General features: G+C 37.8%; 1 protein-coding gene across 1 annotated transcript in view; it reads left to right on the top strand.

Moving 5' to 3' along the window:
- The first annotated feature begins 517 nt into the window (after positions 1-517).
- The window catches only part of LOC102219479 (1-phosphatidylinositol 4,5-bisphosphate phosphodiesterase beta-3-like), a 66453-nt gene continuing 42814 nt past the window's right edge, over positions 518-24156 (top strand). Inside the window, exons 1-2 of the mRNA XM_014468964.2 lie at positions 518-1050; positions 19290-19376. Of these exons, the coding sequence (XP_014324450.1) occupies positions 952-1050; positions 19290-19376 (186 nt within the window). The 5' untranslated portion in view covers positions 518-951. The remainder of the gene's footprint in view (positions 1051-19289; positions 19377-24156) is intronic.

Below are 24156 nucleotides of genomic sequence, written 5' to 3' on the forward strand. Positions count from 1 at the left end.
AGGAGAGGATGAGCAGCGCCACACAGAGAGTGATTGACAGTGCTAAGACCCTTCACCTGGCTCTGATTGGTTGTTTCTTAGTACTGGGAAAAAGAGAGGAGCTCGATTTTTTTCATCTTTTATGTCTCATACTTTACTCTAAAATGACGTTTAAAAAATTAATAAAAGTAACTCTGCAACTTCTACCATCTGAAACATTTACGTGACAAAAACAGACAAGTTAAGGAAGTTTGGAGAACTAACTGTTGGTCAAGACCGCTTTTTTGCACAATCTTGCACATTGCACAGCCGTTTCAGTCTCACGTCCTCATTGCTTTAACACTGTAGAGACACAAAGCAGCAGAGGAACTAATTTAAACACACCCATTTCACGCAAACTCCGACTCCCCTCTCGCCTCTCTCCTTTCTCTGTCACTCAGCGCTATCTGAAGCCGCCCTCCTCCTCTCCCTCTACAGCTCCTCTTTCAAAAAAACAAAAAAAACCTCTCTCTCTTTCTGTTTTTTTCCTCACAGAAAACATGCTGGTAGGAGAGGAGGAGGAGAGAAGAAGAAGAAACGCCTCAGAGGCGACAAGAGAGTAAGGAAGCGGGGAAAGTTGTGAGAGGCGACCAGATGGACCGGAGGAGGAAACACGGGTCTCCAATGCGCTTTTAGGAGGGATCAATAAACAAATAGATGAATCAAAGCTGGTGATTGAAAGAAGACAGGGCGCGTCACCGCGGGTGCGTGGACGCGGACGTTAACAAGACAGCAGCGGCTGTGGGTCCCGTCTCCGTGTGGATCTGGCTCCTCATGCGCCGCGGCAACTTTTAGGGGGCCTCCGAGAGGAAAAAAGGAGGCGAAGAAGAAGCTTTGGAGGAAGGAAGAAGCTGATCGATAAGCTCCCGGGGAGTCCCGCGAGCGCAAGCCGGGGTTTAAGGCGTTGGCACCCGGGCAGGGGAGTCCCTCGTCATGGCCGGGGCCAAGCCGGGAGTCCACGCTTTGCAGCTGAAACCCGTGATCGTCCACGAAGAGCTGAAGAAGGGGAGCAAGTTCATCAGATGGGAAGAGGTGAGGTGCTTTCTGCTGAATCTGCGCTTTCAAACGCATAAATTAGTGATCAGCGTGTGTGTGTTTTTCATAACCAACAGCGCAGGTGTGCGTGGACCGTGTCCTGAACAGAGGAGCTCACTGTACTGAAAGTGTGTTAATGTGATACTCTGCCTTAAAGAAAGAGAAAGAAAGTCCCTTATAGTTGCCAGCAGAGTTTTAAATGCGCCGTTTTGTGTTGACTTCTAGTCGAGCCGGTTTTCCCTCACCTTTACGTAACTTCCCCCAACTTCTGCGTCCCCGCAGCACCTGTCTCAGCAGGACGCGTTTGAGGGGCGTGGGGCAAATCACGCTCAGGATCTCACCTGAAAATATCATTAAGCTTTTTGGATGGTATTTTCGGAGTCTTTTCGTGCGTCCGCAGATGTGGACTTCTCTGTTTTACCTTCCGTGTGTTTATCTTCGTGTCTGGAAAGCCTGACACGCACTGTCAGTGTCAGCGAGTGACTGTTGCAGTCTTGGTGACTGGTCGGACCCATTAATGATTAACTCAGAGGCTCAAGCTGCAGGCTGCCTGCAAAGTGTTTGTCTCTGCGTTCAGTTGTGACCATAAACGTTTTGGCTCGGAGGGGAATGCTGCTCTATTTGCGCTCTGATTATGATCATGTCTCACAGATGCATCAGGTTTGGTCACCTGCAGGAGTTCAAACCTGTCAGATTTAAATATGTACTGTCAGAAACTGAGCAGAACATGTTGTGTTAACGTTTTGGGTTCGACTGTCTTCCATGTTATTCATAACTTTTAACTTAAATATAATCATATTTTCAAAAAATAAAAATAAAAAGTTGTAGCTGATTCAGGGCAGCGTTTAAATTTCTGTCACCTCCTCAGATTTTACAACATCATAATAATAATTGTAATCATGTTTTTTCCAACTTCAGAAAGTGAGTGTTTTGTATTTCCGTCTTAATAGACAGAAAGCTGATGTTCTGGAAAAATAAGCTAAAATTCAGCATTATTTTTGTGTGACAGTTTTACAGCTATAAAATATTTTAAAAAACAGACGGGCCAATTATAATTATGGTTATAAGAGGGTTAAAGTTCATGTTGTAAGTTTATAATTTGGAATAGAAACAGAGCAATTTGTGTGTTTCCTTCATAAGTTCAGAATTTGTTGCTTAAGAAATTCAACAAGTTCACCCTAAAAGCTCCATTTGCTTGTAGGCTTGTAAACAAATTTTCACCACTTTAAAAGAACATGCAGTGGTTTTTCCACCACTTTTAAAAGTTTGTAGAGTGGAACATAATTTCCGTCACTTTAAAAGTTCGTAAAGTGAAACATACGGTTGTATTTCCGTCACTTTAAAAGTTCGTAAAGTGAAACATACGGTTGTATTTCCGTCACTTTAAAAGTTCGTAAATTGGTCCATGTGGTTCTATCTCTATTTAAAGTTCTCAGAGTGGAACATGCAGTAGATTATTTTAAAGTTTATAGAATGGAATATATTGTTGAATTTCCATTCCTGTTTAATAGTTTTCTGTGAGGAACGTCGGTTGTTTTCCGTCACTTTTTCACATGAGAATTAGTTAAATTTTGTCCCGTTAGCAGTTCAGATGATGAGAAAATGTTTCTATCATTTGGTCAGAAGTTGGGTAGTTTTCTGGAAGTGAAACTTTTGTTTGGATTTCATCAATTTAAATGTTCAGAAAGTGAAAACGACGGTGATATCTCCGTCACTTTTTCAGACGACCAGAGGCATTTCTGTCACTATGACAGCAGTTCAGAAAATGGACAGATGCTGATATTTAAATCATTTTTATCCCTTTGCTTATATATTGTTGTCACTTTTTGAGCACTGTCTGCTTGAAGCTTTGTCTCATCTCTGTAATATTGACCACAGACTAATGAACATCAATGAACGGTGATCCAAATCTTAAAATAAAGGACGCGAGAGAGCTCAAGAAACCAAATTTGGATTTTTGTCTAGATGACATTAAATTTCATTTGATTTTCACTTGGTTCTTTTTGACAGCAACAATCTTACTGAGGCAAAAGCTTGGTCCAGATATTTTAACAAAGATTTAACCGAATTATAAGACAAAAAATCACATTGTCGTGTCATCGTGTGCATCGTATCGTCTTCCAGAGAAGGGTTTTTTCTTTCAACTGTGACTGAAATGTGCTTCTATACTTCCTTTGCTTCTCCAACTCTTCCAGTTTCTCTCGGAGGGAATTCACAGGAAATGCTTCTGCTGCTGATTAACTGTGTGAACATTCGAAAACGCGTACAAAACGCCTCCCTGCCCGTCGTTTAGCGTCTCCGTTTCACTGCTTCATGTCCCTCTAAAGAGGCAGCAAACAGAGGAGAGGAAACAAAAGCACAATGCTCTTTACTCATGATTGTCACTATTTGTTGAAGCGCAGAAAAACAGCCAGACCTTGTGTCTTTTCACCAGGTCTTTTGATTATTTCTGGGGTTTTGGAGCATCTTTTTGTGTTTTTTGTCTGTTATTTTATTATAATTGTTTGATCACATGAATATGGCGCCTTCAGAAAGGATCAAACCAAACCTGTGGAGCTCCTCAGTGGGATTCTTGATCATTTTTCTTTCTTTATTTTTATTTTTATGATTTCAAACAAGGAAATACACCAGCAAGTGTTCCTCATATTTATTCAAACGTGGTAAGCTAATTTACAAATAGAAACCCATGACATCATCATAGGTTTAATATCGCCAATAATTCAATGTTGTTTCTAAAAAAAAATCATCTTCAACTTCAATCTGAATTTTGTTTATATTCATAAATATCCTTAAATAATACAGCTCACATCTATTAGTTTTATATAAAGTACAATGTTGGCAAAAAACACATTTATTAAAAAAAATAAAAATCTTTGCCCTCTGTTAGCCTCCCAAAGAAATTGTCGCCCTGGGCTACTGCCCAGATTACACCTTTCTATAGTCCAGATTACATCCTGTGTTCTCTGACAGGTAATCTATTAGATATTGGCACAAAGTTTGGTTATTTTGGGTTAGTGATTTGTTAAAATGTGATAAGAACTGGTGTCCAGACAAAGTGCCTTGTGGAACTCCTGTCTGTTTACATCTAGTCCCCTCAGTTTGTCTCCGTTTACATGGATCTGTTTCTTTAAACTTCAACTTTCTCTGATAATCTCAACTTTTGGTTGCATTTTCCCGTTTTTGGTTCTAATATTTTCTCTGTCTGTAAAATTCACTGCAGAGTTTCCCAACGGCCTTCAGGCTGTGAGACGAACAGAAAGACACCCTGACTCATGCAAGGACGGGGGAGGAGGAGCAGGAATGCATTCCAAATTGACTCTTTCTTTCGTGTTTTGGCTCGCGTACACATGTGCTCGTATGTGTTTGTGCACGCCTGGTCTTCGTTTCTTCTTTTTTTTTTTTTTACTGGTTGTGTGTTGAATGACTTCCTGTTTGAACTTGTTGTGAGGCTCCAGAGCCAAACCATTTTTTTCCTCTTGATTCTGTCGTGCTGCTCCAGCCCGGCCCAGTGCAGCCCGGCCGCAATTCAATTTAGGCAGATTCCGACTGGAATACAGTTAAAATTCCTCCCAAACAACCAATTAAGCGAGGCGCTTCAGACTGCTTGTCTGCAGCGCAGCTTTAGAGATCCGTCAGTGATTTGGAAGTGAGGTTACGCTGAACTCTGGGATTTCTTTAATTTTAGCAAATTACTCAAGAACAGGGGTCCCCAAACTTTCTCCTGTGAGGGCCACATAACTTGTCCCTTCTCTGATGGGGGGCCAGGGTCAGTTTGTAACAGAAAAAGTGTGACGATTGTAAGAGTGCTAAACATAAAAATGTATTGTTTTTCAGAAAGCACAATCAAATAACCTTTTCTGGATTCTTCAGAGAACAAAAGTCAGGAAATAACACTATTTATGAAATAAATAATAACCAAATAACACTGGGTTCTCCACATAAAAAAAGGGTTAGGGTCAATTATATGCATGTATAAAATAGTTACTAACTAGTAGTTAATAATAAATAAAGTTCATTACTAAGGAACATTTATTTTATTGCAAAAGTCCAACTTATCAAATAAAAATGCACATATATGAAAATACTCTGGTATTGTTCAGGGGGCCGGACCAAATGTGGAGGCGGGCTGCATCTGGCCCGCGGGCCGTAGTTTGGGGACCACTGCTCAAGAAGCACAAAATTTTGCTCATTTTTTGTACAATAAAACTTTTCTACCTGTTTGTTTTTTTTGTTTTTTTTTTTGGTTTGACCAGATGAGAAAAGTTGTGTAGCTGATTAGTTTATCCAGTTTAATGTAGTTACTTTAATCTGGACCTGCACTCACCGTCACATGGAATCACATGTTACCTTTTGGAAATCGGACATCCTTTTAACGTCCTGGCTTCTTTTCATATTCATGTTTAGCTAAATTAGGCATGGAGGACCATAAAAACACACATTTCAGGCTTGTAGGTTTTGTGGATACTGAATCAATCCTACAAGCCACGCTGCATTTCGCTTCAAACTTTAATTTTCAGCCAGAAATTATCCTCTTTTTCCTTTATGTCAGTATTTCTGTGTGAAACCAAACTGAAAAAACATGCACTGTTTTCTCCAATATTTAGGCTTTTGCTTTTCTAATTTCCATCATTCAGTCTGAAAGCCTCTTTTTCTTTTTTTTATATAAACAAGCCTGTTTTAGTGGTGCAGACACATGCGTAATCTGGGCCATTTTCTGTTTGTCTCTTAGCGGGTTTTAATCTAAATTACTTGGAGGTCTGCTCAGCTGCAGGGCAGATGGTAATGTAGCTTGTTAAACCCAGCTGCTACAAGTTTAGGTATACTTTTCATTTTTTATTTCTTGCTTCTTTTGAAAGGATTGCAGAGAAGATTGATATTCTCTCTTGTTTGTAAACAAGTAGCTACAATAGCTTGACATGGAGATCAAACACCAGGAAACTGCTGTGTGACATGAAAATGTGAAAAATGTTCAAAATGTCCACAGTGATCCAGTCTGAAATCAAAGCAGCTGCTTTTCTGAGTCTTGTCCAAGTGGAAAACTATTTAAATGCTGCTGTTTTAAAGGTTTACTGTAAATCTGGTTTGGGCTGACTATTTCCGCTTAAAGACAAACAAACAAATTGCGTAACCTCCATTATAAAGATAAAGAGGAAACATTTCTACTTGGAATTTAGATGTGGAGCTGATTAGTGACCTCTGGTCATTTGTTACCAAACAAAAACAGATTTGGTGATTTTGGTTTACTTTTAAGTTGATCTGAAGCTGTCATTAGCCTAAAAAGCTAATACACAAATTAGATCTTGATGCTCTCGTTAAATTTGTTGCTGAAATCCGATTATTTTATTTTTGTAGCATGTTTGCTCATACTACTTATGAAATGAGGCAGCAATCAAACTTCTGTGCGAAAGATTTGACGTATTCCTGTCAATGTTTATCCTAAAGTATAGCGTAAGCTAGCGTTTTGCTACATTAGCTGTCATTAGTTTGTATCTCATTTGTTTATAAAAAAGACTTGAATCATTAAAAAAAAAAAAAAAACACATTCAGTTCCTGGAGAGATCTTTCTTCATATAATTTTGAAAATCTGCTCTAATTCTGTTACCTAAAAAAGAACGGGAGCACAATCAGCGGCGAAATTTAGCAAAACTCAAATCATTTATTTTTGAAAAAGGTAGCTTAGCTTAGCAAAAAGCTAAACCTTCAAAAATGAGAAATTGCTTTACTCCGCGAAAGAATTCATATTTTAAAACATATTAATTTATTGTGTTTACATAGACCTACAAATACTTACGCAAACTTTGGCAAAAGATTGATTTAGCCAAGTAGAAAAGAAAAGCTTTACAAATGAAAAATATTACTATATTATCAAAAGCATACAAAAAAACACTTTAAAGTCTATTTTTACAACCTATATGTTATTATCCCTTCATATCTGTGCTCTCTGCATAAATGTTATTATAAATCATTTTGGTAGGAAATGCTACCAGGTAGCACTTCATGCCAAGGTTAACTTAACTAACCTAGCTAAACATAAACACCACAAAAGAAAATGTTAAATTCCCAGTAAGAGGGTTTTTTCTTAAGTATAGAATTATGAGCCGTTAATTTTATTTCTAGCATGAAAATAATAAATATCGCTCCATCTTGGGTCAAACTTAGCAAAACTGAGTCTTTGGCTGCATGTGGTAGTGTTTGCAACCTGTGTGGTTATAGTTCTAGTATCTCATATCTGTTTTGCTTTCAGCCATTTTTCAGTGAACATTAGCATGAACAATCATGCAGAAATCATAAATCAGAGTTGAGCATGAATATTTCCTGAACAGAATGAAAAGACAAATTCCCTCCATGTTCAGACTTGTATTTCTGATTTTATTCTCATGCTTTGCCTATCGACTTGGCATCAGCATGATTATATCATGGCACACTATGTATTTTCACTCAAACTAAAACCAATATTTTTAGGTTTCCATTTTAAATTATATATTTTTATGCAAACTTGTCGGTATTTGTGGGATATTCCTGCTGGGGTTCAGTATGGATGATGTGTTGCATGTCGAAGCAACAAGTTCCGATTTTCAGAGATTAGAGTAAAGAAAAAAGAACGAAGAGAGAATGATGATGTGAATGTGTGACACCAAGTCTAGAAACGCTCCTGACATCTTGTCAGGTTGGTGAGAAACGAGCCCTGGATGCAGGGAGGGCGGGAGGTGAAAGGTCAACCACAGCCACATGTGAAGTGTGGTACTGACATCTGTGCTGTTGGGCTGTGGTAATAATTTGACCTCCATTCATTCCAGGCTTTGCTGTTCATGTTTATCTGACAGCTAATCTCTTCCTCATTCATTATTCTGTCATTTCTTGCTCTGTCTTTTCCCCACTCGTTTGCTTCCTGCTAAATTTGTTTCTGGTCGAACCTCTTTCTCTTGTTTTGTTTGAAAGAGTAGATGATTTAAAATCACCCAACCTAAGAAAGAAAAACACAATAATTTTTGACTTTTTTCTAAGAATTCTGACTTTAGAATCAAAATCAGAATTGTTTACATTGTTTATGGAGAGGATTTAAAGTGGATAAATTCAGCAAGTCAGAAGCTATTTTGTGATTATTTTCCTATACCAACAACATAATTGACATTCCCCTGAGGATGTTTGTTTATTTATTTTTGATTTTGACACAGAGGTAAAAGTCTGAATTCAGAGAAAAGTCAAAATTCTGAAAAGAAGTCAGAATTTTGAGCTTAAACTCCGACTTCTGAATTTAAATCGTAAATTCAGAATCTGAAGTCCGATTTCTGTTTTTAAAATCCTGAAGTTCGAATAAAATTCATATTTTTACTTTGTTCAACACATTTATCAGATGTATTAACTGTTGAATTAAGCAGAAGCTTATATCTTTTCTGTAATATTCTAATATATCATTTGTCCTGTAGCGCACTGTCATGGCCACCTTATGTTGGAGTTCAATTATTATTTAGAAGACACTAGAAGAGTTTATTCTATTTAATAGTGTTTTAAAGTCACTTATAACTCTGTTTTTTTGCAACCAGAAGATATTTTTTCCTTTTCATTTGTTTTTTGTTTAGCTTGGACAAGCGACGAGCTTGCAGTCATGTAACCCTGTGATTGTACATTTCTGCAACTTATACTGATGTTAGGGAAGAGCTAATGTCACCTTAGATGCTCCTTTAGTATTTTATCTAGAAACCTTAGTTTTTAAAAATAATTTATAATATTTTTATGTTTTTGTCATCTTGAATAAATTGACATAGCCGTTGAAAAAAAGGAGGGAAAACATTGCTAAATGGTTTGTAGAAGACCTAAAAACATAAACTCAACTAAAATCAAAGCAGAAGATGAAACCACATTTGACAATAAGCCAAAACCTGACATTAAGTTCAAGCTTATGAATGAAAGACTTGTGTATACTCTTTATTTAGGTAATAAAGTTTCACATTTTCCATATGCAAATGACAAGAAAGTAAATTATATTCCTAACAAAATAGACTTTTCCTGATAGTTTCAGGGTATACATTTTTTATGTAGATACAGACTAGCCCAGTCAGGCTAGCTGATTAGCATTTTGTTGGATTTTTTTGTGTGTAAATTAATCAGAAAAGTGGAAATTGCCTCTACACACACGGTTATTATTGATTGTGCAGAACATCTACAAATTAAGGGGTTCAACTGTAGAAAATACGGCCCGACCAGATGAAAGTTGAATGAGCGGAGTGAAGAAATAAAGTGTGCAGCACGTGCCAACGCAAGAAGAGCAGCAGCCAAAAGTACTCAGAGTGAACACAGCCAGACCCAGCTAACAGAGATCTTATTGAGACTCAGCAAAAACTGCCGGTTATTTAGATTAATCACTATTTATCTGGTGCAATCACGTCCGTCACCATGTGAGTTTCTTTCTGTTTGGCTCATTTCCACCTCTGCCGCCTTCGTCTCCTCCCTCTTTTCTCGGTGGAGTGTAAAGGTTACCGGCTGTCATCAACTTTCAGCAGATTGCCAAAGCAGCAGCTGAGCTATGCTCACGCAGATCTCACCGCCACCGAGCTCAGAGAGAGGCAGGGCGGACCAAAGGTGTGCTTGAAACTGGCCACTTTTATCAGCTTCCACACTAATGGCTTTCTCCTGACTCGCACACACTCACAGGCAAATTAAAGCAATAAAAAAATGGCTGCACTGTTGGAAAGTAATGTGTGTATACTCATTTGTGTGACTGTTTCTGGTACAGTCACTGACTTGATGAAGACCTGTTTACGAGGACCAGACCAGAAGAACCCTCTTTTTAAGGGTTTAGAGGAATGGTGTGAATTAGGTTTTGATTAAGGCAAATAATATGTTGGCAAAGATTGGGATTTTATACAAAAAATAACTTTTTGGATATTTTTGTGCTTCCATTTGGGTCTCAACTGCATCTAAAAACAGCCTAGGCACTTAAAAAACACCCAGCCATTTTGTGGGAAATAAGTTAATGTTTCTGGTTTCTGGAAAACGGGTTTGACGGGAACTGCGCTGTTGCCTAGCAACCCAAGCTGAGCTCCAGCATGTTTGGTCAGCTGGTTTTACTGCTGTATGCTGTGTTTTGTTGTTGACTTACCATTCAGAAACCACTTGCGACGTTCTTGTTGGTCGTGCAGGAGGCGCCGTTTCTGCTGTTCAAAGATGTATTTGTTTGCAATAAATCAATAGCTATACAAATATACTGTATATGTGTATATATATCGCTATATATATATCTGATCACTATCAAAAGATAATATGTCTAACAGAATATTTAATATTCGATATGTAGAATATTTACTGAACTCTGATCCAGAACCGCACAGCATTCTGGGAGATGTAGGCAGAGGGAAGACATTAGCTGCTCAACCTCTCATGGCGAGCTAAGGAAGATGAGTGGCATTAACTCTTGGTTACCTAGCAACCTCTGTTAAAACAAATCTTTTTGGTTACCTAGCAACAACCTGTTGAGTAACTCGTGCAACAGCAGCTGCCTCAAAGTTGCTTAAAAATAAAAAACAAAGGCGCGAAGTAAAAACTGTGGATAAAACAGGAAATATTACGCCACCAGTTTGTCAGTATTTCAGATATTTAAAACAAAAAACTAATAAATAATCATCTATTCACTGAAACAAAACTCTTATATTGTAATAAGTTTTTCAGCCAAATTGTCCAGCCTTAGCTGGCGGCCATGTTCGAGTGTAAACATTCAGTTGGGAGGTGTGACCGGCAGCACCTTATTTGGATTTAAAGTGACAGGACGCCCTAAAACAGCTCATTCTGAAAGGAGCTCAAAATAAGAACTAAGCAGGATAAAATCTCATTATCCAAGAATGATATTGTGAAAAAATCTAATGACATGTTTTGTTTAGCCCATATATCTATCCTAATATGTTCAAGGAAGCATAATAGGTCACCTTCAAGAAAAATGTTTGGATTAGGAATAAATGCACTTAGTAAAATTAATGGAAGTCGATACATTGTCCTTAAACGGGCAGGAAGACAAACTTGTGTACCTTGGAAGGGTTGTGATTTTTCAAGAGGTGCTCGTTAGCTGGTCGGTGTACAACATCAGCCCCAGGGTGGTCTCTCCACTCCGTCTCTGGGTGTTTGACAGTGAAGACTAGTAATGAAGATGTTTGTCAGAGGGGGTCGGGACATTAGGACGGATGGAGGGTCCGGAGAGCCTCAAGAAGCCTTTAGGTAGTTTAAGACAGAAGAAATTGATGTAAATGTTTGCAAGCTGTGTGACATGAAAAGGCCAGTATGAGGAAGCAAAACTAGACTTCAGAAAGCTCCTACATGTGGCTGTTAATTAGGGAGTGGGCTCTGATTATAGACCCACCACCCACTGTCACAGAAACACACTATGGGGGTCATGCACAGTAAACAAGGTGTGGGAAGAGGCCATGCTCTATTGATTTTCTTGGACAGGGCTTTTCCTTAGTTTCAGACGGAGCATCAAGCACAGTTTAGAAGTACACATAGGAAGCATTCACACCAGTTTAGTCCACTTCAATCAAACTCTGGTTGATTTGCCACAAAAGTCCAGTTTGTTGAATACTCAATTGAACTCTGATGCAGACACAAAAAGCGAACTCTGGTCTGCCTAAAAATCAAGATCTGGGTACTATTAAAGTGAACTCTGGTTCGGTGTGAATGTGTATCTGAACGCCAAGCGGACCAGAGACCGCTCCAAAAGCGGGAAGTGGACTATAGCCCAGGAAATTCTGGGTAAATACAACCAAAATGAATGTGAGAATCTAGAGAATAGTCTTTTACCAACAACAAAAAATAAATCCTATAGCTGCTAAAATCTGACGCCACTCGATTTTTGTTGCCATTTCATAAGGAAGGAAGTTGAAGGAAGACTTGAGTCGTAATGCTACAGTCAGTTTAGCTTTTTTGTCAACATTTTAACTGGACAAATAAACCCAGATTTCCTGCATATCGCTTTGTAAAACAACAACATATACAGCAGTGATTGTGTGCGACTACTGTACTGGGAGTTCACTGGGGAGACCAGAACACTGTTCTGTTTACGGGAGGCCAACACACCTGGAAAAAAAAATCAAAATAAAACAACTAAAGTAGATAATTGAATAAATACAGATTTATTTTTGTTTAGCAGCTGATAATAAACATGTTCACAGTAATTTTTATAAAGGTTTTTAATAATGAAACAACAAATCAGACTTTTGTGACCTGTGACCTGTGAGTACTTCAAACTTGACAACATTGGCCTAATGTGGTTAAACATTTGGATGTCCCTGACATAGAAATATTATTTGCAGATATTCAGTGCTGCAGACGGTGGAAACTCATACTTGGTGACATTTGTGTAAAATAGTGTTTTTAAAGATTCATTCTTTAATTACACGCAATTAAATACAAAACTGAAAAATGAGTTCCTAATTTAAGGAAATTCCAAATAATTGGTTTATGTCCAATAATCAATTTAAGACAAGCTAAATGTTTTAAGTTGTAATCAAGCAAAAATAATCATGTTTAACTGAATTAACAAACTAAAAATCATTTACTGTACATAGCATTTTGGTGATATAAGGAAGTATTGAATGACACTTTTGGATATTCCGATTGAAAACCATCACAAGCAAACAACTGTTGGCTGTAACGTATGTAAAACCGTCCCAGATATCATGCAAAATTGAATCCAAACACAGTGATGTGTGTATGCCATAATTTGGATACATGTAATTTTATCCCCCAACCGGTTCTTACCAGAACTTAGTCCAGACATAATAAGGATCAAGTCCATACATCCCACATCTGAGCAATGCTTTTGACTTTGTTCCAACTGGAAATTTGTGACCAACTGGTTGAAAATGGAGTGAATGGAGAACCATTGCAAACCCAACATCCAATAACCAAACTGCTGGACAACATGTAAAATAGGCAATTTATAATAGTGTACTACAAATAAATAAATAACAAAAATAATAATGTATAATCATAAATAAGGCACTAAAGTCCGAAGATATTTTGCTAAAACGTCACATTTTAAGCTTGGATTTAATTAACTGTTACATTTTCCGTACTATACGGGAGCATTCACACCAGCCTGTTTACTTTAATCAAACTCTAGTTTGTTTGCCTAAAAAGTCCAGATCATTTGGGGAGGTGTGAATGCGTAATCAAACTCTAGTGCCAACAAAAAGAGCTAACTCTGCTCCGCGTATAAACCTAGGTCTTGATTCGATACAAGTGAACTCTGGTGGGGTTTCAAATGCAGCATGAATCCCAAATGAACTGGAGACTGCTAGAAAAGCAAGAAATGGACTGTACCGCAGGGCATTCTGGGTAAATACAAGAAAAGCAAATATAAAAGCTCTAGCAGGAGAAATAACTCGTGGTATTTTGCTAACGACAAAATAGAAATGCTTCAACTGCTAATATCTGACGCTACTCCATTTTTTTTCTTACATTATGTTAAGAAGAAAATTGTGCTCAGTGTCTTCTTCTGAGGTTTTCATGTCGTTTCCTTCAGTTTTTCTTGGTGCAGCGCCACCACAGGCAAGGAGGGGAACAAGTTTTTCAATAGTTTGGCACAGTGCAGTGTGAAAGCGAACCGCAGCAGCTGGAAATGTAACAAATGTTGCAGTTTTGGTGCCTAATCAAACCGCGTCTACTGGACTATCTCTGTTACTTACAGTTTTAAATCTCTGTGCTGCTTTTGTGCTCCATCGTTTCTGCTCACATCATCTTTTTATTTAAAAAATAGATATTTCTCCAACTTGGAGGCCAATCGAGGAGTTGTTGCACCCTTATTTAAAATATTTTTGATCACAAAAGTGTCTACAATCTGCAGTTGAAACTGAATAAAAAGTGGTTTCTTTTGGGGAAGTAAATCTGTCTCACATTAAGCTAAACTCAAATTGGATTAAAGTTACATTTTTCTTGTAATACTCCAATTTGCTGTCAGTGCCCAAGTGAAGCATTTTGATTTCCTGCACATGCATTTAATAGAAAGCAAGGTTCTGTCAGTAATTATGACGTTGAGTTACTCTGGACAGCTAGCAGTGCTTTTAGCTCAGTTCTGTTGTCTTTAAAGCTTTAGCTCAGTATGCAAAACGATAAACAAACATGACTATGAGTCACTCAAAGAGGAGCGCCGCTCCAACGTTTTCGGCTTCCCATCGCCGTCTGAAGGGATCCTCTGACATGAGGTCAGAGCCTTAAGAGGGTAATCACAGCAGCACATTTGGGACCGTATGGCTCCCCGGTTGTCCCAGTGAATAAACGGAGGTCAGGAGTTCAGTCATTTATAGAGCAGAGTTCACCTTTCATCCCAGTTACGATCATGTTACTCTGTCGGGGGGGGGGGGGTTATGTGAAGACAGACCATAATTTCCTTCTGGTTTTTGCTTCAGAAGGAGATTTGATGTCTTGTTTGTAGCAAATGATTCACTTTTTTGAAGAGGAAAATTATTGCTGCTTAGTGCAGCTTTATGATGTTTTCGAAAATCACTGGGGTTATTCTTATTGCTCTTCTAACTCGGGAAGTCACAGAGCATTTTATAACGTTTTAGTGCCTTTTTATCAAGTTTTTTCTTTTCCTCTCTTTCTTTCTTAAAATGAAAATTACATTAATTGGCTTTTCTTTCAACCATCCTGTCTGTGAGTTGTATGGCTATTAGGGCCAGACTACAAGAATTTTAACTTAATTACAAAAGTACAGTCACAATATTAGCAGAATAAAGACACAAACTTAAAATTTAGTGAAAAATAGTCTTGATGAAAAAAGCTGAGTTATGATCTGACATGAGCAGCTCAGTTTGTGTGATTTTTCTTCTTCTTCTTCTAAATAGAATCATTTGTTTGTTTAATTGAGTCAAGGTCCTTCTACTGATATAACTTCACAAGATGCTCAACATTTCTCATTTTATTTTTTGTTATTTCTTGTGTTTTAGTTTTCATAAAATTACTACTTCATTCTCCTAATATTATGACTGTGTTCTTGTAATTTTATGACATTATAAAAATCATAGCTTGGCCCTAGTATTCTGTCAGAGTTGACCTGATTTCAAAGTCCAAATAAATAGAAGCTGTAAAACACACTTGTCAACCAAGATGGCCACCGTGAGCACGTTGACATCACTCTGAACTATGGAAAATCCAGTCAAGGAAAATCCAGACTTTCCAAAAATAAAATCTTTAAAAGCCAAAATTTTGATTTATCGATAAAGTCAATTCTATTTCCCTGTCCTACAACTATTTCTGTTCAATTATTTTCATGCTTGTGGTTTTTATGTTAATAAAATGAAATTTAGCACAGTGGAGATTGATCACTGCCAGCAAAAACTAATTTGAAACTATTACATTCTAGCGTCTGCTTCAGTTCTGACCAGCATTATTACTCTAATGCATATTTATCTAAAGAACTGTGCAGTCATGATGCTTTTCAGTTGCTGTTTTTTCGTTTGCTCAGGTATCTGAACAATTAAAAAGCTTCTGAAAACAAACCTCTTCAAACAGACTTTCTGCACTGGTTTAGTGTGAAAAACTGGTTTTTACTCGTAGAATTACTTGTGTATTGTTTCAGTTGCTAGACGGCTTTTATACTGTGTTTTTAGAACTCCATCCATCCATCCAGCCATTTTCTTACACGCTTGTCCCTATTGGGGTCGGGAGGTGCTGGTGTCTATCTAGAGCTAACGTTCCGGGCGAGAGGCGGGTTCACCCTGGACAGGTCGCCAGTCTGCCGCAGGGCAACACAGAGACAGACAGGACAAACAACCATGCACACACACACCTAGGGAGAATTTAGAGAGACCAATTTACCTAATAAGTCATGTTTTTGGACTGTGGGAGGAAGCCGGAGTACCCGGAGAGAACCCACGCATACACAGGGAGAACATGCAAATTCCATGCAGAAAGACCCTGGGCCAGGAATTGAACCCAGGACCTTCTTGCTGCAAGACAACAGTGCTACCAACTGCGCCACTGTGCAGCCCAAGAGTTTTTAGAACTCTTTCTGTTTTATTTTTGATCCAGTTACTTGGAATTCATCATGCTAGACTTGTTTATATACCACCTGTGGAGCACTTTGCTGCATCTGGAATAGTTTTTAAAGTGTTTAAATGGCATGAAGTGATTATGAGGGTCATAATGCAGCTATCAAAACATTGTGCCAAGAATACACTTCAAGTTAAATCCACATATGATATAAATTGACACAAAGACTTAAAAATTGTGTGGGTAGAGTGAAAAGTCCTCCATATTTACTTGTTTACTTTAACAAAGATATCAGCGTTTCATATATAGACATGTTTTTGTAGTTAAGTGCTCACTTGGTCTGTTTTTGCCAAGAAAGCAATTAGTGATCGTGCAAAATTTCAAGATGATATGATTGAAGACACCACATGATCATCAATATATGCGAGTACATTCCTACTTAGGGTGGGGATAGAACTCAACCATCGGGGAAACTAAGGGTTTAAATTACTCAACAAGGTTAAAAGATTAATGTTTGATAGTTTATCTTTCATATTTTAAGGTTTTTTGGCTCTAAAACATGATTATTTGTGCTCTTTAAGGCATCCAATTATACTGGCATACAGCATTATGGGGATTATCAATTTAGGAGTGATGTACAAATCTCAAACATTTAAAATGCTGCTTTTTTAGTTTATTCACATTGAACTGAGATGCCCCATCAGGTTTTATTCTGTTTTTCTGACTTTGTTTCTTCTTTTTCAACCTTTTTCTTTTCCCTCCCATCCTCCTTTCCGTCTTTCCCCATCTGGTTTTCATCCTCCCTCTCTTCCTCTCATCCTTCTGCCAATCCAAACCTTTGCCCTGTTTTATCTTTAGCCATCCTTGGAGCCTAAAGTGAAGGTACGTTCTTAGTCATAATAGCTAATAATTATACAGCACTTAAGGTTTTATTACTAGCTTCATATTGAGAGTGGCTGCCTAAAACCTTGGCACACCTTGACACTGGTATTACTATTATAAATAGTAATTTTAGAGTCGTATAAAGATGTGGTTTGTTTTTGCTTCATTCTCAATTTGGTTTCTTGAAATTATTTCATGATTTTCATGCTTGAATACCTAACATTTAGCTATTCCAGATTACATTTTCGTGCTTTTGTTAAATTTCCACCATTATTGCTGCTCTTTTTCTAGCTGCTTGTGTAACCCCTTTACATCTCAGCTCCTGTAGGTCGACTATTTCACGGCAGACACACTCAGGTTCACTGTATTTATCCTAACAAAAGACGAAATCAAGATGGTGGCTAACTTTAATCCAGAAGCTTCTGCCCAACAGTTAACGGACAGCCGCAGAAAAAAGGGGGAGGAGCTGTCAGTTACCGGTTGCTACGGTAACCACCAACTGCCAAGAGCAGCGTGACGGAGCTTAACACACCAATAAATGTCTGGATATACAACTTCTTCACTAAATAAAATACATTTGAGGAATAAACAAACAAAATTTTGACATTCTTCATGTCTATAATGTTATAATAAAACCCTGATACAGTGACTGGTGTCCCTGAGACATCCGTCACTTTAAAAACAATCTGCGTCGTCGCTGTTTCCCGCCATGTCTGGACTGTCTAATTGTCTGAGTGTAACTGATGAGCCAGAGCCACTCTCTCACTCTCTCTCTCTCTCTGTGTGTGTGTGTGTGTGTGTGTGTGTGTGTGTGGTCTGTTGTATGACTCCATAATGATGATGCCATTGACATGTTGATCTGGGTTCCTAAGCCGTCATTATGCTGAATATGAATGAGACCTTCAAGCTGGCTGAGGACCAAAACAAACGTTGCTCAGCATAAACACACGGCACCACAACCGATGTCACCGCTGCTCCACGTGTCGTTTCAGTCACTATTTATCCATCAAATTACTGGTTTTAAATTTAACTTGATTCCTCAACAACAAAAAGAAATAAGATTGATATTCTTCTTTTACTTGTTAGAAATAAATGCGACAATCAGTGCTGCTTTGAATATTTATGCTTCTGTTGGTTTAAATGTCAGTAAAAATTGTGAGTGAAGTTGCTTCCCACATTGACCTTCTTCAAATTAAACAAAATTGGTGTCAAATGTTTGTTTGTGCTGCTATCATTTAAAATTCATTAATAAATGTTTACAAAGGTCACCAAAGATCAAACAGCCTGTCCACATTTACAGAATAAAACAAAACATGGTGTCAATAAACTCTGCTACGTTCGTGCAGCAAATGTTTTTATTTCTGTCGTTATTTTTAAGATAAAAAAAAACAAAAAAAAAACAGAGGTCACCAAAGACCAGCCTGCCAATTCAACCCACAATAAAAAAATCAAACTAAATTTATATAAATTAATTGTTCTTCGCTGGTGCAGCTAAAATATTTGCCAGATTTAGTAAAACTCTGAATCCGATCGTAAAATCAAACTAAACCTTTGCTGTCTCAGGTCACCAGTGTGATTTCTCTTTATTTTTATTTATTTACTTTGTAAAAAGATTTCTAAGAAATGTCTTCATTCATTCCTTCAGTATTTGGTAGAACTGCCTTTTCTTGGTTTTCTATTATTAATAAAATTGCAAAAAATCTCAAACTTTTTTTCTAAGTAATCATTGTAAGGTATTTGTGTAGAATTTTGAGAAACAATAAATTAATTCAAGTTCTGATAAGTGTTTACAAACTTATAGAAACGTATGGAGTTAGTCGTTGCTTCAACCAGGATTTATTAGCACCAGCTATTCTACGTTGTTTATGAACATGATTAAAATTGTTTAAAAAATTCAAATAGATTAAAATTGCTCAAACAATTTTAATCAGTAATGGGTTTTTATGTTCCCACATTTTTCTACTTTCTAGTAGAAAATGTTGGCTAATTGATTTCATTTAAATTAATTTTACCAATAACTAAACTAAATGCTCTAAAATTTAAGTACATTAAGCGATGTTTTGTTAAGTAATCTTTTAGCTGCGCTTTAGTTTTATGATTGTCTTATGTTATCAGGTTGAGCAACTAAAGTCTGTTAGGAAAATTAGCTGATGTTTTAAGACTGTTAAATATTAGAGATGCAAATGTAATGCACAGTTTTGCTCTATAAAAAATTTAGATTTTCTGAAACTTAATTCTCTAAATCAAGTAACGGCAAAATAAATGGCATCCACAACCTAAAACAAACCTTTTAAATGTCCATTTGTTAAACCAGGAACTGCCTTTGTGTTTTGTTTTATATTTGCAGCTTTAACGTCTCGTTTTCTGTCCTCTAGGATTCCACCAACGCTACACCCGTCCTGGGGACCCTGAAAGTCGACGAAAACGGGTTTTACCTGACGTGGATAGCAGGGGGCCAACAGGTAAGACAAATGCAGAGAAAAGCCCTCAAGCGTTGGTTTGAGACTGAAAAGGAAATAATTTTTTTTGCTATCTGAGGAAACAGAAATGGACCTCGATGTGTTTTTAATGTCCTAATATGAGTGAGAACATTTACTTGTCCACTTCAACACTGCTGTATGGGGAAATAGACCGACTTTCTCTGTTTTGTTTTATGTTTTTTAGCTGCTTCTCCTACTTGAGCTCCTATAAAGTCTCATTTTGTGGTTTTCCTGTCCATTAGCTCCATCAAAATTGGTCTGTTCAATTTGTGGTGGGTTTCGTGTTTGTCTTCTTCTCTTTCCTGCCGCCTAGTCCCCGATGTAGTTGTGGTCTTTATCAGTCTCGTCTCTTTTGCTCCATCACCACCACTTCCGCACATCCGTCCTCCCCTTCATATCTTTGGTTGGCTGCGTTTGTGTCTCCATTAGTGCCGTTATATTAGATTTGACATTTTGGGCATTTAGCTAATTGGTCGGATGCAATAAGCAGCAGGCTGGTAGGATGCTGCGTTTCCAGATTTTATTTGCGATTGTGTTCCACAGTATTGCAGATGTGCTTAATCATAATTGGGGTAATTTTGATGAACTACTGTAGTTTATTGTAGTTTATTGGAATTATTTTTGGCCTTGTTGTTTATTTTATTCACTTCCGTTAGATAGAAAAAGCACCTTTGCCGTAATACAAGGTTCTAAATTTATCATTTAATCATTACAAACTGAACAAAATTTTAGTTTACTTTCAGAAATAGGTAAAAGTGGATAGTGGTCTGACTTTTTTTTGGACATTTTTTGCATTTGGATTGGATAAAATGTTGGAAAATGTAATAATTTTGGAAAATTTAAGAATAAAATTTTATATTTTTAAATTGCACTAAGTCATCCAGTGATTTTTCATAAAAAAGTTGCTCCTTAAAGTTGAAGTATGTCACTTTAAAAAGAAGAAAACAGTTTTTTGTTTTTTTTAGTAAAAATAATCACCACATTGTGACAGTATGGGACAGATAATCTGTGAAAAGATTAGTCTCCTCCACCTCCTCTTGGAGCTGTTATTGTCTGAAGAAATGAACAAAAACAACCAATCAGAGCCAGGAGGCGGGTCTTAGCGTTGTCAATCAATCTCATAAATGAGATGCTAAATATGCTAATGGCGGAAAAACAACTCACTGTTACACAAAAACTGTTTATCCTTTGTCACTGGTGGACATTTTAGTGAGCAGTGCGCACACAGGCATGAATGACAGCACTAAGACCCGCCTTCTGGCTCTGATTGGTTGTTTCGCGATAGCATGAGGAAAAAGCATAGGAGCTTTATTTTTTTCACAGATTATCTATTGTCTAATATTCTGTCACTACATGGTGACAGATTCAACAAATATGTAAAAAAAAATTTTTTTTCTAAAAGTTAGATTTAACTTTTTAAATAGTTGTTCTGTAAATCAGATGTGAAAAACTGCTCAAATTAAATGCAGATGATGGAAGAAGTGAGGTTATTGCTGTTTCATGCAGACTTTCTCTCTCTTTTGATTATATAAAGTGATTTCAGATAAAAGTTGTGAAGCGGTCATGTGGTATTTTGACACAATATTCAACCTGAGTTTGGTTTGAAGTGGTATCTGCCGAGGAAGTCGTCCAGAGAAGCATCATAATTAACCCAATCCTTCTCCTCACACCCAAACTTTGTCTGTTTATCCAGTCGACATGTGTGCTATGACCCGTTGATACCAGAAACCTCTTACTATGTTGTGTGTGCATGTTTCGGATTGTGAGGCCGGGTGTTGATATCTAGGCCAGAGCTCACGCCACCCCGTCAGTCGACACGCGTGTCAGCATGTGGACACAGAGCTTTAAACTCTCATTTCATCCTGATGCGCTACACGTGTGTGTTTGTGGGAATGAGATAATGGGCCATTTGTCGCCGGAGGGGCAGCTGTGACACTGTTTAGCAGACAGAGAGACGATTACGTGTTGGATCCTTTCATAAAGATGAGAGGAGATTTTTCACAAAAATGGCTGCTATGGTGGGAAGTTTTTATCATTTAGCTGAATGAGACGAGTCTCTGCTGCAGATTGGATGATTTGTTGGTTTCTTTGAACGTGGATCAAATGAAATTAATGACAAATGATCATTATTAGTATTTTTTATAAATCTCAATGTTACAGAGGTAGAGCGCACAAAACTATACTCAAGCAGCACTACTTCTACATATTTTACAAAGTCGAATCGTTTCTATATAAGCAGTTAGGTTTGTAAGAGTAAAAAAAGCCAGCTAAGTGCTAACGGGTCAGAACGTTTTAATATGACGTAATCAGACAGAAAAACACTAATTTTATCTACAAAGGTTAATAACAAACTAATAATAAAAGATTTTAAAGGCTGAAATTGTAATTAAAGATAGATCATCCATCCATCCGTCCGTTTGTCCGTCTGTCCGTTTGTCTTTCGGTCCTGTCTCTACTAACAATAGTATTGTGTTTTTATTGCTGCCTAATGTGTCGTCCATCTTCTTAAATAACGACCTCGGCTGATTTACTCACTGTTGAAAAGGTCACAAATACTTTAAAAGACAAAATATTAAGTTTACAGGAGGATTTATGACTTCCTCTCCTCCGGTCCCAGCTACACTATTAGCAGGACAAAAAAAACATCCAGCCATGTTTATCTGCGTTTATTAATCAGCTGACTTGTCTGCAAAAACAAAAAAAATGTTATTAGTCACATTGTCTGACGTGGGTGAAAGACTGAGATGAGGACATGTAACTGAGACCGGCCGGACATCAAACGTCTCTCCTCCGCGCCGCAGAGAGTGTTATTACAGAGATCCCAGCGACACATTTCAGAGCTAATGGTAGCTCTGTGACAGTGTTTGCCTGTTCCCTGATTACTGCTTTTGATTTATGGTAATGCTGGCATGACTGAGCCGGGTTAGTGTGGCTACTATTCTTGTTCCAGTAGCGGGAATGCGGCCCGGCCAAAGCCGCAGAACGCCCAGACCACCGAAGTGAACTGCTGGGAAATCCAGGAATTCAGGGCCAGGCAGTCAAATGATGTAATTTTATGTTGCTTTGGTTGCGCTAAAAACTAAAGCAGCTTTTTGTCCGTTAACTTTCCATAAACTTGTCAATCAAACAGTTTTTTTCTGCCTCTCTTTCTGCAAAGTTTGTTTTCTTTCACCCAAATCTCCTCGGCTGCACCTGAATGTTTCGGAGTGTCGTCATTTCATCGATCCCAGAGTGAAGCTTTAATTCAGCCTCTGGGCTCCCCAGGAGGCTGGAGAACAAGAAAGAGGACAGGGCAACAGCAGCGATTATTAATGAGAGCAGCTAATGCGCCTTCACACAGACGACAAGGATATTCTGGATGGAAACCCATTTCTCTGAATAGAGGCACCCAAAATATTAAACTCTCCGGTGCAGCTTTATTTTTTGCTGCTCCGCTCTTCTTCTTACTGCAAATGTCAGGAGCAGATTGTTCCGGCACTTTTACGTTTAGATTCTGCAACACAAAAAATGTCAAAACTACTTTTTTAAAAAGTGGGAATGGGTCTTAAAGGTGACATTGCATTTACTTACAGCCAGGAAAGTGTTGGTGTTTATTGGGATTCACCTCTTTAGTTTGCAAAATGATTTATTAATTAAATCAATTAGTTAATTTAATTAAAGGCCTAAGAAATCCTAATAAGTCAAAACTTCTATGTATTTCAGAACCAGCTCTGTTGCTAAGTTTGTTCACTTTTTGTTCACAAACAAGAAATTTCACTTCAGTTCATTTTGTTCTCAATAAAGACGTTTAAAATATAAATCACAGGAGTTGCACTGATCCTGATTTTGATAGAAACCAGTTTTTTTTTACTGAAAGTCGGCTAATTATATGCAGGCCCGTCCGCCAGAGCAAAGGGACACTGGCTGATTTTTAGACCTTTCAGGAGGCAGATGAAGTTGGTTTCACATGAAACAATAATACAAAATTAAGAAAATTGGGGCCAGTTGATCAGCGCACCATTAATCAAGATATAAAAAAGTCTAAATAGCAACATTTTTTTTCTTTATTGTAACCATGTGTGTGAATAGTTTTACAAAAGAAGAAAAGGTTGAATTGGTGCAAAGAAGAAACTCTCTTCGGTAGCTGGTTTTTAACTGAGTTTGAGCCATTTTACCAAACTGTTTTGCTATAATCGCCAATAAAGACGTTTGTAGGAAGCATAGATTAAACACAAAAGCAAGCCACACTTTCCAGATTTTATTTACTCTTCCTGCTTCTTCAGGATGATGTATCTTGTGTTGGTCCAGCACCTAAAATCCCCATAAAATACATCGAGGTTTCTGGTTGCAGCTTGAAGGAGAGAATGTGGGAAAAGCTGCAGCTGTGTGAATACTTTCGCAAAGCGCTGTGGCTCCGCAGATTTTAAAGACATAAACTTCAGATTTGGCTCTGACCACTTATGTGTACTTTCTTCTAAGTCTTCAGAAAACTTTGCATTGACGGAGCGGAGCTGCGGCGAGTTTCTGCCGGATAAATCTGCAGCGATTCTGACATTTCACTGCTCATATGTAAACGACACGGAGAAGTTAAACTGATTTATGGGTAGATGTCTCTACAGGGTGTTGCGTTTTAACTCCAAGTCCTTCCTGCTGGCTCCATCCATCATCCTTCAATTAGACACTTTTTGTTCCAATCTGGTTCTGTTTGGAGAACCAACCCTCATATTTCTCCCGCATGTTTTATAACATCTCCTTTGTCTGTCTGCTTTGATTTATGGCTCCT

The sequence above is a fragment of the Xiphophorus maculatus genome, chromosome 14, assembly GCF_002775205.1.
Source record: "Xiphophorus maculatus strain JP 163 A chromosome 14, X_maculatus-5.0-male, whole genome shotgun sequence".
NCBI classification, from domain to species: domain Eukaryota; kingdom Metazoa; phylum Chordata; class Actinopteri; order Cyprinodontiformes; family Poeciliidae; genus Xiphophorus; species Xiphophorus maculatus.